Genomic DNA, 16,308 nt, shown 5'->3' with positions numbered 1-16,308 from the left:
CTCAAGACATGCATTCAGCAATGGATGCAGGCTGCAGGGGCAGTACGGGGATGTTCGTCAGGGCTTCCAGGGATCTGTGGTGGTAACTGAAGGCACCATGACAGCTGTGTACTTTGTGAACATTACTATGGACCACCTGCCATTCAGGCTTGATGTCTTCCTCAACAGCAGCAGCATCTTCCAGCACAATAACTGACTGTGATACAAGGCCATGAGTGTGCTTACCGTGGTTTCAGAAGCATATAGTGAACTACGTTGATGTATCAACCACCAAATTTGCCTGATTTGAATCCAACAGAACACACTTGGGATGCTATCAGACACCAGCTTCAAGCTCACTAGCTGCCAATCTGTAATTTACTAGAATTGCGTGACCTCTGCATAGACATTTGGTGCAACACCATGCAGAATCATTACTGTATTCTATTCCAGTGATGGACCAACACACTATTAATATTTGGGCTCATCAGTGTAAACAGTGTAGTGATGCTAGCCAGCGCAAGTGGCCACTGGAGCGATTGCACTGCTTGCAGTTATCAGCTAGTGCAGTATTTCATCATTGTTGCCACTCTTGGTATGACCATTTGGTCAGCAATCAGCACTATTGATGGAATTCAGGATGTTTCTGCAGTCCTGAAACAGGGGAGCAGCTGACAAATCTGTCATACTATGTGATCATTTGCCGTATGGACCAGGAGTTGAACTAAGACCCTTCTAGCCACTGATTCGCTTAGCATCTACCATCACCAGGCACCACCAGCCAGATGTTGGGATAGGGTTCACTCCCCAGACACTATCACTTCTATCACCAATTGTTACTGGGGCAGATCATCACCACATACTGTTTGTGACACAGCCATGCCAGTTTGCAACACCAGCAACTGAAACAGCTTTGCCACTAGCCAGGAGAGTTTACCACACAATGTCACTCCACTTCTGGGCCACGCTGTGTTGTATCAACTGCAGACAAGGATACGATGACATATTGCCGCCGAGGACTGAGGACCATTAGTTCCGACACCCACTCCTGCCTGCTAAATGTGGACACTTGGCCTCTGTTGCAGGCTGAACCTAAGAAATAAATCAACTGTTTCCAACCTGAGAATAGTGAATTTGTCCCTTGCTTACCAATTAGTGTCAGCCCGCCCTGTAATATTTGATGTCACAAGAGCTAATGGAGGTTACATTTGATATCATGTATCGACAACATCAAGAGTGCAAAGCAACAATGGCAGATCCATCTCCACACCGCCACCAGTTGCAGCAGTTCAACGACAGTGTTCAGCTGAAGTGTGCAATTAAGTGCTGATTAGAAAATTTCTGTGGGCTCATAGGATTATTATTATTTTTTCTCTCTCTCTCTCTCTCTTCCCTCTCTTCAATTGGTGGTACTCCAAAGGTTATTTTTTCTTTGGCTGCTAGTAATAATAGATTCTGAGCAAGAATGCATCAAATACTGACGATAAGAATGTAACTAAGCAGGAGGTGATCCAGCATGTACTCAATCAAGTTGCTCAAATGTATGCAGACATTTTAGAATTAAATAAGGGACTAAGAAGATTACGGGAGGAGAGAAGGAAACAGTGCCCTTCTAGTGTGTCTGCACACGTATTAGATCCTATAAATCCTTTTCGGAATAAGTCAGGGAAATACATTTTTGCATTTGCGGATAACCTAAATATGGCTGCAAATGTAGGACGTTGGAAGGATGAGAAATTGTTGAATATGGCTCAATTATGGCTATATGTCAAGAAAACTTGTGGGATGTTTGCTCCTTCCAAGATTTGTGGGAATGGTTACAGGAGCACAATTAGAGAAAAAAATAGATCTATACATGATCAAGAACAGCTAAATAGTACCTCTCAGAGACTCGAGTCTATAGAATTTTTGTAGGCAGGATTATGAAACTAAATATCAACACCTAAGAGATTAGGGACAATGACAGCACTAATTAAACCATTCTACATAAAGCAGAACAAAAGGTGCTAGAAGCAGCTGTGTGCTTGTTGCATGCAGAAGTTTCCTGTAAAATATGAGCAGAATTTCCAAAATCATAAAACAAAGTTGTGACTGCTGTAATGGCTCTGGTAGAAATAGAAGCAATGACCAGACCTAAAGAGAGGAGGATGTTATTTAATTCAGAAATTACATGCTATCAGTGTATGTAGTCAGCAATTGCAGGAAACCCAAAAGCCAGAATTGTAACAGGCTGGACATTCGAGCAAGAATGCCAGTGGAGGTTTTCACATGCACAGAGTAAATGGACACACGGGTGAATCCACATTCTAGCATCAAACAGGGGTGGGAAAATTGTAGCCACTGTGTGGCATTCCCAGTATACGTATGCACAGGAAACTTGTGTGGAAGAAGACCATGCAAGTTTTTGCTAAATACAGGTATCTGCGGCACATAGTAAAGACATCTGTAACAAGTCAAGACATACTTGGAGTAAGAAATTTGGACCCACCTCATTGCTGACTGAGTGATGTAGAAGGGAGTATTGTGAACTTTCTCGTTTTGGCATTAGTGAACTTCCAAGTGGGATGGAGAGAGTCCCAGGCATGCGTGAAAGTATTTAAAGTTGACAGCATCTGTGATTTCATGCTTTGACTGGATTATCCGAGTAACCACCACGCTAAAAGCGATCTGGAGCAACACTTAGTCAGGCTGGACGGTAAACTGTTCTGTTTACGTACTACTGCTGAGAATACTGAAACGGGTGTGTTCTAGGACAGAGGAAGCCACTTTAACTGCATGCATGGTCCCTTAGAATCAACTCATGAGTTAAATTCCTACAAAGTAAATGAAAACTAGACTAAGTAGACATTTGAATGGATTTGCCAGTGTGTAGTGGAACCTTTAACAGAGAATGAGGAAATGGGCAAAGCACAAAGTTTTGTATTGTATGTGCAATAGGTTGACAGGATCCGGGTAGTGACCATCAGAATGGATGGTTTTGGTTCAGAAGAGGCAGAGCTATCACGAAAAGCACTGGTAGCTAACCCAGATGTATTGCAGGAAAAGATTTGGATAGGGGTTTACTTATAGAGTACTGTAAGCCAGGACAGTCAGCCAATTTAGCCGCACTGTGGCAGAAAATGTCACATTTATAGCAAAGTGTTAGGGAGGCATTTGCGCCCAAGAGAAACACAACTGGTTGTAAGGTATATCGGTTTTGTTGTCACTATCAATGTTTAAATCAGCACACAATCACAAATGTGTACCAAATGCTAAATATTAGGAAACTGGACAACCTGGGGGAATGCTGATATTTTACGACTATGGATTCGTGAAATGGGTAACATCACTTAGAATTAGAAATGGAGGATCAACTCAAGAGCTTGTTTACAATTCCTTATGATCATTACCGGTACCAATGAATGCCATACAGATTGAAGAATGCTCCCATGACATTCCAATGCCTGTTAGGCGCAGTGCTATGAAGCCTGAAACCAAGATAGTGTGTGATATACTTGTGAGATATTGTAGTGTTTCCCAGGACATCCAAGAGGACATAGTATGGCTATAGGATATGTTCAGTCAACTGCTTGCAACACAGGTAATGCTGAGTCTGGAGAAATGCCATTTCGTCATAAAGGAAGTTCGCTATTTAGACTATGTTATTGTCCAGGATGGTGTGTGAACAGACCCCGGCTCATACAAACTATGCGGAACTTTTCTACTCTTGATATAAAAAAGGAGCCGCAGCACTTCTTAGGTTTGGCTAACTATTACTGAAAATTCGTGCCAAAATATGCATCAATGAGGCCTTTCACACATCTTCTGAAGAAGGGGTAATGTTTTAGTAGACACCACATTGCGAAGAAGCTTTTGTGAGATTCAAGGACATATTTACCACTGTTCCCATTTTTGCTTTTTGGATTAATAGATGCAATTCATATTGTCTTGTGATGCTAACAACCACGTCTTACAGTGAGTTTTAAGTCAAGAAGTTGACAGTGCAGAGCACCTGATACCCTACATTTCTAGGCAACTAAACAATGTGGAGAATTACTCCTTTACAGAAAAAAAAGAAATGCTAAGCCTTAAAATGGCTCATGGCACGGAAAAATCTCACTGACCCCATGGGAATTATGTCTTATGAATTTCATTTTGAAGTTACACACTGCCCTGGCAGAACTAAAGGTAACACCAATGGCCTCAGTCAGAAACTGTGCGCAACAGACCATGTTTGTTTTTCTGCAGATGAACAGCACAGGGCACTAATCCAGACTGTTAGCAGTTCACAATGCATATGCAGCTCTGTACTGACGAAGGAATACTGTATGAAATGACCAAGAGTGGACAATGTAAGTTTACACAATGAGGTACTGAGGCATGGTGCACAATTCTATCTTTGGAGGTCATGGAGACAATAAATTACAGAATAATGTGTTGCACAGAGCCGGGACAAGCATCTGGTAAGTGGAGCAATATGTGAAGAACTGTGTATGACACACACAAAGAGCAGATCTCAGTTATCAAGGAGTTCCACTGCAGAGATTACCGGAGGTCAGCCTACCATTTCAGTTGATTGGTATGGCTATTCCTGGACATTTCACACAAACAGCAGTGGGAAATCAGTACATTTTTACCATCACTCATTACTTGTCATACTAGACATTGATAACTGCTATATCAAATCAGCAAGCAGAGACAGTGGCTCAGGCAATGGTTAACCATTGGATCTTTAAGTCTGGCATAGCAGAAACCATATTAACAAATCATGGAACTAATTTTGTCTGAACTGATGAGCAAGTATGTCAGCTCCTCCAAATTCAGGAAGTACGGACAAGCACAATGCATCTGCAAGCAAATAGAAGAACAGATAGGGTATACAAGGCAATACATAAGATGTTGATCTACTAGCTGATAGTCACCGTAGCCATTCGGATGCTACACAAGTGCTTGAGAGTACAGAAATGTCACCCTGTGACGGTGTCTTTGGGTGGAAAATGTCAATTGTCTCAACTGCCTGTACTTTTGTAAAAAGGTTAAGTGACGTGTGGCATCAAGTATGGAAGGCAAATACTAAAGTCCTAGAACGGCAACAAAGCGCATGAAAATGGAAAACCAAACTGCACACTGGACAAAATGAGTGATGCTATCTAGTCCTTTTCGTACCAGTAAAGCAAAGAAATTCAGTAAGTCGTATCAATGGTCGTATCAGGCGACTGAGGTAACATTTTTGGTCAATGTGAAGTCTTAGCTCCTGACACGGAGGAGATTAAAGTAAAGTTAAGACCCAGCACCAATACACCTACACACGAGCCTCGATGTCTGTTGAAATCTCGAGGTAACCATTGTAGATGTGGGGAAGACACTGACTGTTGGCTATTGCATGAACCACAAACATGAACAACACCTATTTGCTGCTTTACCTACCCAGCCTTCCCTTCAAGGTACTGCCCAGTGAAAATCTAACAGCAAACACCACCTTGGGCTCAACATTTCTCACTTTCTAGGACTACATGATAGCAACTTAGAATAATCGAATCTCAATGGAACAGCTACTGTGACATGTAAGACAATATTGCAAAGTGTACTAGCATTGACTGCTTACATTTGGAGCTTTCTACTTCTGCCATTTTGTTTGTCTCGATCCTGATATGTACTGTCTACTGCTACCACAAGAGTAGTAATCCAACCCTGTCCTCATCTTTCTTTGACCTACATGTCTATAGTAACGACGTTAGCCCTGGAAGAAAATGAAAGGACTATCAGTGAATATTCAATAATTTGATCAATGTTATAGTATATAATTCAGCAGTATTTGCAAGCTGGTGTGACTTGCTTACCTGTACATACTACAATGTGAAGCACTCAGTGTAAATAGGGAGTTAAAGACTCGATAAATAGTGAAAGTGTGTCCAGTATGAACTACGTGTGAAGTAAACAGTCATTATCCAGACAGTTCCAGATTCAACTGCAGCTTGGAATTTGGGCACATCAATTCTTCAAAAAGGGAAGGAGGCTGGCAGGAGCAAGCAACCACTGCCATCACCATATTTCTTGCAGTAATCAGCTGGCGTAGCATTTCACCATCAGAGCCATCCTTGGTACAATGGAACAACAATTCAGACGGGAGTACAATCAAAATCCAGGATCCTTATGCAGTGTCACAACATGGGAACTATGCAACACCTGGGGCATGTAAATTTCAAAAAGCCTGACACTGGTTCCTATAAAAACTGGCCATTTGGTTGGCAAGAAGCCTAAAATCAGCAACATCCAAGAAGCAGATTACTGCTGTGTGTCCCAGAGAAGCATCACTTTACTGCCATCCTCTGGTTCAACCATCATTGTCCATCTTCCTACACTCTGATCACACCATAGCCATGCTGATCTGCAACACAAGTAACTAATACAGCTCCACTGTGGCCACAAATGTATATCATGCAATGTCACTCTGCTCCCAGGCTGTGGTGGTCACAAGCCTGCCTGCCTGCTGGATGTCTTCATTGGATCTCCATTATACTCTGAACCTAAGAAATAAATCAAACACTTCCAATCTGAGTGAACTTGGATTTGTTCCTGTCCCCACTAGAGAACCTGCAAGACTGGAGTGAAGGGGTCATTATTGACTGCCCTGAGGAATCTACTCCTGACCACCTCACCCTCCTATGGGGTCTATGTTACACAGGTTGACACCTTTACAATAGTAATGAATGTAATACAGTATTGTTACAAAAATTAAAACTCTTTATTGATACACAAAATAGAACATAATACAAAATGTCTATAACAAATTTGACAACCACACAGACGTTGCAGCCCTATGGATAATTGAATGCCTTCTGGCAAGGACATCAATATTTCTTGAGTAACCGCCTCCAATAACAGTGGCACATGGTATACCCTTTTTTATAACTGTATCCATTACGTAGAAGTCTCTTTCATATAATCCTGTTGAAGTGAAATAGGCAAGAAATGTATCAAAATAGTCACTTGTTTTAACAAATGAAACGTGAAGACAGTTATGTAATATAAACTCACTCTCTCTCTCTCTCATACGCGCGCGCGCACACACACACACACACACACACACACACACACACATTTTGGCAGGTGGACTAGGGTGCAGTTGGGTTTGTTTCAGGTGGGATGGGTAGAGGGAGAGAGATGTAGGAGGCAGAAAGAGAGGTTCACGATGAATAACAAGCAGCTTGGAAAGAAGCAGCGGGTTTGCTTGCTAGGAATGTGGAAGCCAGGGATATAACTTGCAAAGGGTATGGTGGCCGATGTGCAGTGACCAGTTTTCATCCGAAGAGCTGGGTGAGTTCATTCATTTATTCGGATGGAAAGGCCGACAAGTGTTTTCTACCTTTCAGCCAGACAGCGATGACAGAATCGAGGTGCGCCCTGCAAACTTTCTCAAACAGTTTTAAGGAACTACTTTGTAGAAAAACTTCATTTTTGCTTTACTTACAGCTCTACATGTCAGGTTCATGATGATGTGTCCATAATTTCATTAATGGCCATAGTTATTGTGATATTTATGTGAAAATAAGACTCTGCGCGAAGTATGGAAAAGTGTGCAATGAAAAACAGAAGTCACTATGATTTTGCATTTGGTGCATATTACATATGATGTTGTTGCATATGAAATTTTAGCTAACATATTGAATTTTTCTTTATACTGATGACTGATAGATACCTCTATCAGTCATCAATCTCAAGAAAACTGATGTGATGTAGCACACTCATTTGCTATCACACCGTACCAGCAATAAAACCAGAGTGAAATATCCACAACATTCTTCATATTTCATAAATGGTTTCAGATATTAAAATGAGATTTTGGCAAATTATAGCACAAAAAGAGGAGAGTATTTTACCATATTGTTATTATGTAAAACTTCATTATCTACCATGTTATTCCAATAACTACAGACGTTTTTGGTGAAATAATGTAATTTTTAAGGGCCCTCAATAGCTGGTGAAACGAGAAATGCTATAGGTTTTAGAACAACATACATGAAGACATTACACATTTTTTTGTACCAAGGGTGTGCTTTTTCATAAGCTACTGACTGACTTTTCCTCAGTATTTCACTTAATAAAATTAATAAATCACTGTTTCAGAATTCCCTCGCAATTGTGTCTGCACAACATGTCCATGATGTGAGACAGTGTAAACCCCTCTTTTTTTGGCAATAGAAGCAAATTTTGACATTACAACCAGAGAAATGAAAGTTACAAATGGCTAACAAGCCAGACAAAAATAAATCACTACACTTTCAGCAAAATTATTTTTAGATACTAATGAAAGCAGAGGTGACAGCAGATCTTTTTGGATGGTCACCAAGCAAGTGTGGGTGTGGCGAGGCCCCACTTAATATTTACAAAAAATGTGAGAGTAGGCTTCAGTTTAAAATGGCACTTCCCCTCCAGTGCTTGGCATTTCCCCTACAGCACTCTGAGTGACCCCCCACCACTGCCGCTCTCCCCACGCTTTCCCAGCCAACAGCGTGTATAGTGGCCACGGCATTTTGCACACACTATAGCAGGGGCCTGGGCTAGGCTTGTGATACATGGGTACCAGAACTGGTGAGGTGAGGCACACAATGGAAGGTGACATTGAGGTGCGGATTGGGAGTGGGTGACAGGATGAAGGAAGGGGAAACTGTCAGGTGTGGGGACAGTGGGTTAGCAAAGACTGAGACCAGGAGAGTTACAGGAGCAAAGGATATATTGCAGGCGTAACTCCCATCTACTTAATTCATGTAGGTGGTGATGGAGGGATGGATCCAGATAGCCTGGGTTGTGAAACAGTCATTGAATTCTAGCATGTTGCGCTCAGCTGCACGTTGTGCCACTGGGTGATCAACTTTGTTCTTGGCCACAGTCTGGTGGTGGCAATTCATTCTGATAGACAGCTGGTCAGTTATCATACCAACATAAAAAGCTGTGCAATTATTGCAGCAAAGTTGGTAGATGACATGGCTGCTTTCACAGGTGACCCTGGCTCTGATGGGACAGGATAAGCCTGTAGCAGGACTGGGGTATGAAGTGCTGGGTGGGTGAATTGTATGGGTCTTGCGTCTGGGTCTTTTACATGGATACGACCCCTATGGCAAGGGGTTTGGAGTGGGAGAGGCATAGGGATGGACCAGGATGCTATGTAGGTTGGTTGGAAGATGGAATACCACTTTAGGAGAGGTGGGAAGAATCCTGGGTAGGATTTCCATTTCTGGGGATGATGACATATGATCAAAGCCTTGGTGAAGGATATGGCTTAGCTGTTCCAACCCCGGGTGATACCAACACTTCTGCAGTCACTGAACAGCTTTTTATGCTGGTATGACAACCAACCAGCTACCCATCAGAATGAATGCTCACCGTCAAACTGTCGCTGAGAACTAAGTTGAGTATCCAGTTGCACAACATGCAGCTGAGCACAACATGCTCGAGTTCAATGGCTGTTTCACAACCCGAGCCATCTGGATCCTTCCCTCCAGCATCAGTTTTTCTGAACTATGGGAGTTATCTTTGCCAAATGTCCTTCACTCTCATGACCCTACATTCCCACATCCTCAACCCAACAGTTTCCCCTGCTCTGTCCCTTCACTACCTCCCATCCACACATCGACATCACCTTCATCGTGCGTCGCACCTCATTGGTTCTAGTACCTATGTATCACATGCCTTGCACATGCACCTGCCACCCCTCCCTCCCACATTCCGAGCCAGCAAACCTGCTGCCTCCCTCCAAGTTGAAAGCTACCATCACCAACCCCTCTTCCAGCCTCCAGACTCTCCCTCTATCACTTAATGACTATTTGAAACCTGATACTGGATGCTTACCATCTGAAACTGGTCACCAATGAATTGTAATGTGGAAGTGGGACTGTATACTATGACTAAATTCTTTCATAAATTCTATGTCTCAAAGGGCAACAGCTACAGAGTTGGAGGAGTAGATACAACTAGTAATGTTTTTTTCCCCTCCTAGCTGTCTTGTTTTGCAGTTACTATCCGGAAAAGTGATTTAATTCATAATAAAACTCCATACAATGGTGAGATTTCTTCACTATTATGTATCTGCTTAATATATATGTTTTAGGCTCTAATTTTGTCTGTGTCTCTTTTTCTGTCTTTCCAAGTGAAAGCTTCACCTTTTTATGGTATAACAACTTTCACTGAATGTATTAAATAACACTTTAAGTGTATATTCTTATATTGTGAATAATGTCCTCACTGCAATATTGACCACTAGTTACCCCCACTTTGTTGTGTAGATGCATATAAATAAAAATGTTGTTTGAGATCTATCACAGACATAAACAGCACAGTTATTTACATTCAATGCAAAATACTGATTAAAGAAACACTATTTCTAACGGTGGCATTAGAGAAAGACAAAGTACTACTTATAAATTCTGATTGTCATTGTGTGATGACAGTAGGCATCTGAAAACAATGAGCTATGGATTATAAAACTATATTTTCCAACTGTGACTGTGTCCTACTTAATTTATGAAGGATCAGTGAGAACTCGCATTCGAAATTGTGTGTAATGTATGCAACTGGGAAAAAATTATATACAACCTTATACTTGGACTATAAATAATTCTTTTTGGAAAATATGTTTCCAAGTGGTTTGCCAGCATGACTAAGTTTTCTGAACAATAATTCACATGTAAAATTGTTGACTGAACCCAGACATAATGTTGTTGCTTATACACCTGACAAAGGTGGCAAAGGAAGTCAGTGTGCTAGAAAATAGAACTGTCACTCTGGCTGAGACACCTGGAAAAATATCTTTTATCATACTAAGAAAACCTCAGATTTCAGAAATGTTTTTTGAACCAAATAATTAAGAAAAAATACATCTTGGCATTTTTAGTGATCATTTATCAAAACTACCAAATAAATTAGTAATATTTCTGTTAACTAACTCTTTAAGTTTCCTTTTTATATCTCCAACAATAACCAAACTTGCTTAAAATCTGAAATCTGTCACATAATCTTAGTTTCCAACCTTTGTCTGTGAGCTGCAGCTTTCCCAATTCATCATCCTTGTGGGGATCTACTCCTGCATCATACAGAACCAGGTCAGGTTGAAATGTACTCAGCAGGTAAGGAAGGCTTTCCTGTATGGAAAACTCAAAATTTAATTACATTGTATGGAACATGTAAAATAAAACTTAGATCTAAGTTATTTTTGAACAACTGCTTATGTGTTAGAGGGCATATCTGAAACTTTTAAACAGACTCACGCGCAGTCAAGAGTGTTGGAACTTATGTACTTTTGACTTTTTAAGTTTTCTTTACTGGGTCATGACATTTTGAAAATTTGATTCTTGTTTACACTCACCCTCCAAAAGACAGTACATAAAACTAGCACTGGAAGGCCATGATGGAATAACTACAATACGAAAAGGATAGACTGCCATTCACCACATAAAGGAGGTGTTTAGTCATAGATACACCCAATGAAAAGACAGCTAAACTTTTAGCTTTCAGATAAAAAAAAAAGTCCTGCTTCAGAAGCAGAAAACACACAGGCAATCTCACAATCAAGGCACGCAACACACATGGCTATGTCTACGGCTGCTCGGGCTCGACAGCAGAATGTGCCTGTTTCTGATGTAAGCAGCAATACGGAGTGGGTGTGCTGCTGTGGGAGCGAGCAGGGATGTGATGAAGGCAGGATAGGGCTGCTAGGTGCAGAGTCAGGAAGCTCTGCTGGGGAAGGTGAGAGGAGGAGGAGGAGAGACATATAGAAGAGGAGAAGACTGGTAGGTGCTTTGGTGGAACAGAAAGCATGTGTCGTGCTAGAGTGGGAGCAGAGAAGGGTGGAGAACAGGGACTAGTGAAGGTTGAGGCCAGGAAATGTTACAAGAATGAAGGACATGTTGTAAGAAGAGTTCCCACCTGCACAGTCCAGAAAAGCTGGTGTTGGTAGGAAGGGTCCAGATGATGCAGGCTGTGAAGCAGTCGTTGAAGTGAAGTACGTATTGTTGGCCAGCATATTAAGCAACTAGGTGTCCATCTGTCTCTTGGCCACAGTTTGGCGGTGGCCACATGTGGACAGACAGTTTGTTAGTTGTCATGCCCACATAGTGGTTGCAGCTTAGTTTGTAGTTCACATGGCTGCTTTCACAGGTAACCCTGCCCTTTATGGGCTAGGAGATCCCTGTGACACGACTGGAGTAGGTGGTAGTGGGAGGATGTATGGGACAGACGTTGCATCTACATCCATTGTTGGGAAATGAGCCATAAGGTGAGGGATTGGGAGCTTGGGTGGTGTAGGGATGGACAAGAGTATCGTGTAGGATGGAATAACACTGTGGGGGGGTCAGGAGCATATTGGTCAGGATACTACTCATTTTCAGACCACAACGAGAGGTAGTTGAAACCCTGTGGAGAATGTGACTCATTTGCTTCAGTCCTTTGTAGTACTGAGTCACAAGAGGAGTGGTCCTTTGTGGCCAGACAGTGGTGATGGAGATGATAGGTGACTGGAGAGCAAGGCATGGGTGATCTGTTCATGAACAAGGTTGGGAGGGTAATTTCATTATGTGAAAGTCTCAGTGAGATGTTTGGCATATTTGGGGAAGGAATACTCATCACTACAGAAGTGACAAGCACAAGTGGTTAGCCTGTACGAAAGGGACATCTTAGTACGAAATGCAGATTTTTTGGTGGTTGGTAGGTTTAATGTGGACAGAGGTACTGATGTAGCTGTCCCTGAGATGGAGGTCACCATTTAGACGGCTTGCTGGGTTGAGGAGCACCTAGTGAAGTGAATGGGGGAGAAGGTGTTGAGGTTTTGGAGGAATAAGTCTAGGGTGTCCTCAACCTCAGTCCAGATAATAAGGACGTCATCAGTGAATATGAACCAGCTTAGGAGTTTGGGATTCTGGGTGGATAAGGACTGCTCTAGATGGCCCACGATTAGGTTGGCACCCATGTGTGTGCCCACTGATGTATGATGTACATGTTTTTAGGCAATGCCTTTAAAGGTGACATTATAGGGGATAGGATTGACCTGCATCCCACAATTATTGTGGATAGTGGATAATGTTTTTATTTTGTCTGTCTCAGTTCTGTGAATATATACTTTGTGCTGAGTGGTTATCAGCTTCATGGCGACATGCCAATTCTCACACCACACACGATCTTATTAACCGTAACTAGTCATACAACATTATACCAAAAGATACGAATAGTTTCTGCACAGAAAGTCAAACTGTGGGCAAGAAGTACTCTCACCGATATTGGTATATGTGTGTACTGTTGTATCTGACAGACACTTCAGTTTCATTGTCTCAGTCAGGTGCAACAATAGACACACAGGCTAAGATCAATGAGAGTACTTTCTGTATAGAAGCTATTTGTGTCTTTTTACACCATACTGTATGACTAGTTATGGTTAATAAGATGTGTGGTTTGAGAAAGGGAGGTATCAGCCCAAAACCTGTAAGCAGGACAGCAAAAATTGTATATTGATGCAACTGAGATAGAAGAATAAAAATTTATCCAATTTTTTCAGAACTGAACAGCTGCAGACCCACCACCCCATGGCAGCATGCCTCACATCAGCATTATTACTGTATTTTTATTTATTTTTCTTTTTGGTCTCACTGTGTTTTCACATTGATTTTAGTTTGTTTTTGTCCTTCACTATTGGTACTCCTCTGCCAGGTCTCATCTTTTTTCCCCATACTTTATCCATTTAGTCTTTTTGTGATTTTTGTGTGTCTTTTTTTTAATCCTGCCATATGAATCCTTGTTCCTTCCATCTGTGCCAACACAGAAAAGTTTCCCTATCCCTAGTCAGAGCCCAGTTCCACATATGCTCCTGGAATCCCCCCAAAATGGCCTGACAATCAAATTACCAATTTCCAGCTCCAACCCCTCCTCCCAAAATAAGGTCTATCAAATTCTGTCAGTCCATAGCCCTCACCAACCTAGTCCTGTAAAACCATATAAACCAGGCCCAAAGCTCCTTGTAATACTTCCTCTATGTCCATAAAATTCTCCTGCTCTGCTATTCCAAATTCCTGTGTTCCATCTCCCAGATTGGAACTCCTTCATTATAGAAATTAGAGCAGCATGCACAATGCCACCTGAAAAATCTCTTCAACCTGTTCACCACCTACTTCCACTTTGGACTACCACTATCCACCACTTGTAGAAAAGTCTCCGTCAAATCTGCCCCCAAATCTCCTCATAACTGACAAACCCTGCTTCACATTTACTATACCATACAGAATGCAGAACCTACGCATGGCCAAAACACTGCCATGAACCTGCCCTCCAAAAGCTCAGTACCACAAAAGTATCAGTCCTTCACAAAGGCCTTATCCACTGTCTCCCTTCCTAACTGGACTTGCTAAAGGCCTTCTCTCCTTCTCCTGGTCCCTACAGTGGAAAAACTTTTTCACCACCAGCCCTACCAATTAAACACAATCCAAAGTCAATACTGTACCCTGCCTGACTCAGTTCACTCCTCTATCCAAACGTGATCCACTCCTTGTTAACTTTCCAGAATTTGCTAAACTTGAATCTTGTCTCATCATCATTCCACAAATCACCCATCATGAAAACCAACCCTACATTCATAGTAAGAACCACATTCTACTACCTGTAAACTGATCCTGACCTCATAATCCTACCTGCTGACAAAGGCTTACGAACCGCAGGGATTACCTGGCGGAAGGTCTCCACCAGCTGTCAGATATGTCTACCTACAAACCTTGCCACAGCGATCCTATCCCAGACATCCAATAGGATTTCCAGTACCTCCTCAAATCCTTAGGTCCACCCCAGAACATCTCCCCTACTCATCATTGTCTGTGCCACCTTCCTCTAGACTGATATTCCAACAACCATGGCTTTGCCACTACTGAACGCTACCTTTCCTAATGCCCAACTGACCTCAAACCTACAATCCCCTTCCTTGTCACCATGACCAACTATATCATCACCCACAATTATCCTTCCTTTGAAGACATCACATACAAACAAATATGTGGTACAGCAATGGGCACCTGTATGACACCATTCTGTGCCAACCCATTCATGGGCCATTTAGAGAAGTGCTTCCTAACCATCCAGAATCCCAAGACCCCTCACCTAGTTTGATTTATTGATGACATCCTCACGATCTGGACTGAGGGTGAGGACTCCCTATGCATGTTTCTCCAGAACCTCAACACTTTTCCTCCCATTTGCTTCAACTTTTCATCTTCAATCCAATAATCCACCTTCCTCAATGCTGACCTTCATCTCAAGGATGGCTATGTCAGTGCCTCCATCCACATCAAACCTATCAACCATCAGAAATATCTCCACTTCAACTACCACCACTCATTCACTACCAAGATGCCACTTCTATAGGGCCTAGACACCCATGGTTGTCACATCTGCAGTGATGAGCAGTTCCTCTCCAAATATGCCAAAGGTCTCACAGAGGCCTTCACAAACCAAAGCTACCCACCCATCCTTGTACAGAAACAGATCTGCCATGAAACTTCCTGGCAGATTAAAACTGTGTGCCGGAACGAGACTCAAACTCGGGACCTTGCCTTTCGCGGGCAAGTGCTCTACCAACTGACCTACCCAAGCACGACTCACGCCCCGTCCTCACAGCTTTACTTCTGCCAGTACCTCACCTCCTACCTTCCAAACTTAACAGAAGTTCTCCTGCGAACCTTGCAGAACTAGCACTCCTGAAAGAAAGGATATTGCGGAGACATGGCTTAGCCACAGCCTGGGGGAAGTTTCCAGAATGAGATTTTCACTCTGCAGCGGAGTGTGCACTGATATGAAACTTCCTGGCAGATTAAAACTGTGTGCCGGAGTGAGACTCGAACTCTGTGAGGATGGGGCGTGAGTCGTGCTTGGATAGCTCAGTTGGTAGAGCACTTGCCTACGAGAAGCAAAGGTCCCAAGTTCGAGTCTCGGTACAGCATACAGTTTTAACCTGCCAGGAAGTTTCATATCAGCGCACACTCCACTGCAGAGTGAAAATCTCATTCTGGAAACATCCCCCAGGCTGTGGCTAAGCCATGTCTCCGCAATATCCTTTCTTTCAGGAGTGCTAGTTCTGCAAGGTTCGCAGGAGAGCTTCTGTAAAGTTTGGAAGGTAGGAGGCGAGGTACTGGCAGAAGTAAAGCTGTGAGGACGGGGCGTGAGTCGTGCTTGGGTAGGTCAGTTGGTAGAGCACTTGCCCGCGAAAGGCAAGGGTTCCGAGTTCGAGTCTCGGTCCGGCACACAGTTTTAATGTGCCAGGAAGTTTCATATCAGCGCACACTCCACTACAGAGTGAAAATCTCATTTTAGATCGGCCATGTC

General features: G+C 42.5%; 1 protein-coding gene across 2 annotated transcripts in view; it reads right to left on the bottom strand.

The window, feature by feature from the left end:
* Positions 1-6,681: 6,681 nt before the first annotated feature.
* The window catches only part of LOC126251882 (uncharacterized protein SYNPCC7002_A1628-like), a 58,073-nt gene continuing 48,446 nt past the window's right edge, over positions 6,682-16,308 (bottom strand). For both annotated transcript variants that reach the window (XM_049952580.1, XM_049952581.1), the window contains exons 6-7: positions 10,985-11,096; positions 6,682-6,906 (exon numbers count right to left, since the gene is read on the bottom strand). In XM_049952580.1, coding sequence (XP_049808537.1) covers positions 6,740-6,906; positions 10,985-11,096 — 279 coding nt within the window. In that variant the 3' untranslated portion in view covers positions 6,682-6,739. The remainder of the gene's footprint in view (positions 6,907-10,984; positions 11,097-16,308) is intronic.

The sequence above is a fragment of the Schistocerca nitens genome, chromosome 4 (assembly GCF_023898315.1).
Source record: "Schistocerca nitens isolate TAMUIC-IGC-003100 chromosome 4, iqSchNite1.1, whole genome shotgun sequence".
Taxonomy (NCBI): Eukaryota; Metazoa; Arthropoda; class Insecta; order Orthoptera; family Acrididae; genus Schistocerca; species Schistocerca nitens.
The sequence above is the reverse complement of the archived record's forward strand: the minus strand, read 5'-3'. Positions and strand labels throughout refer to the sequence as shown.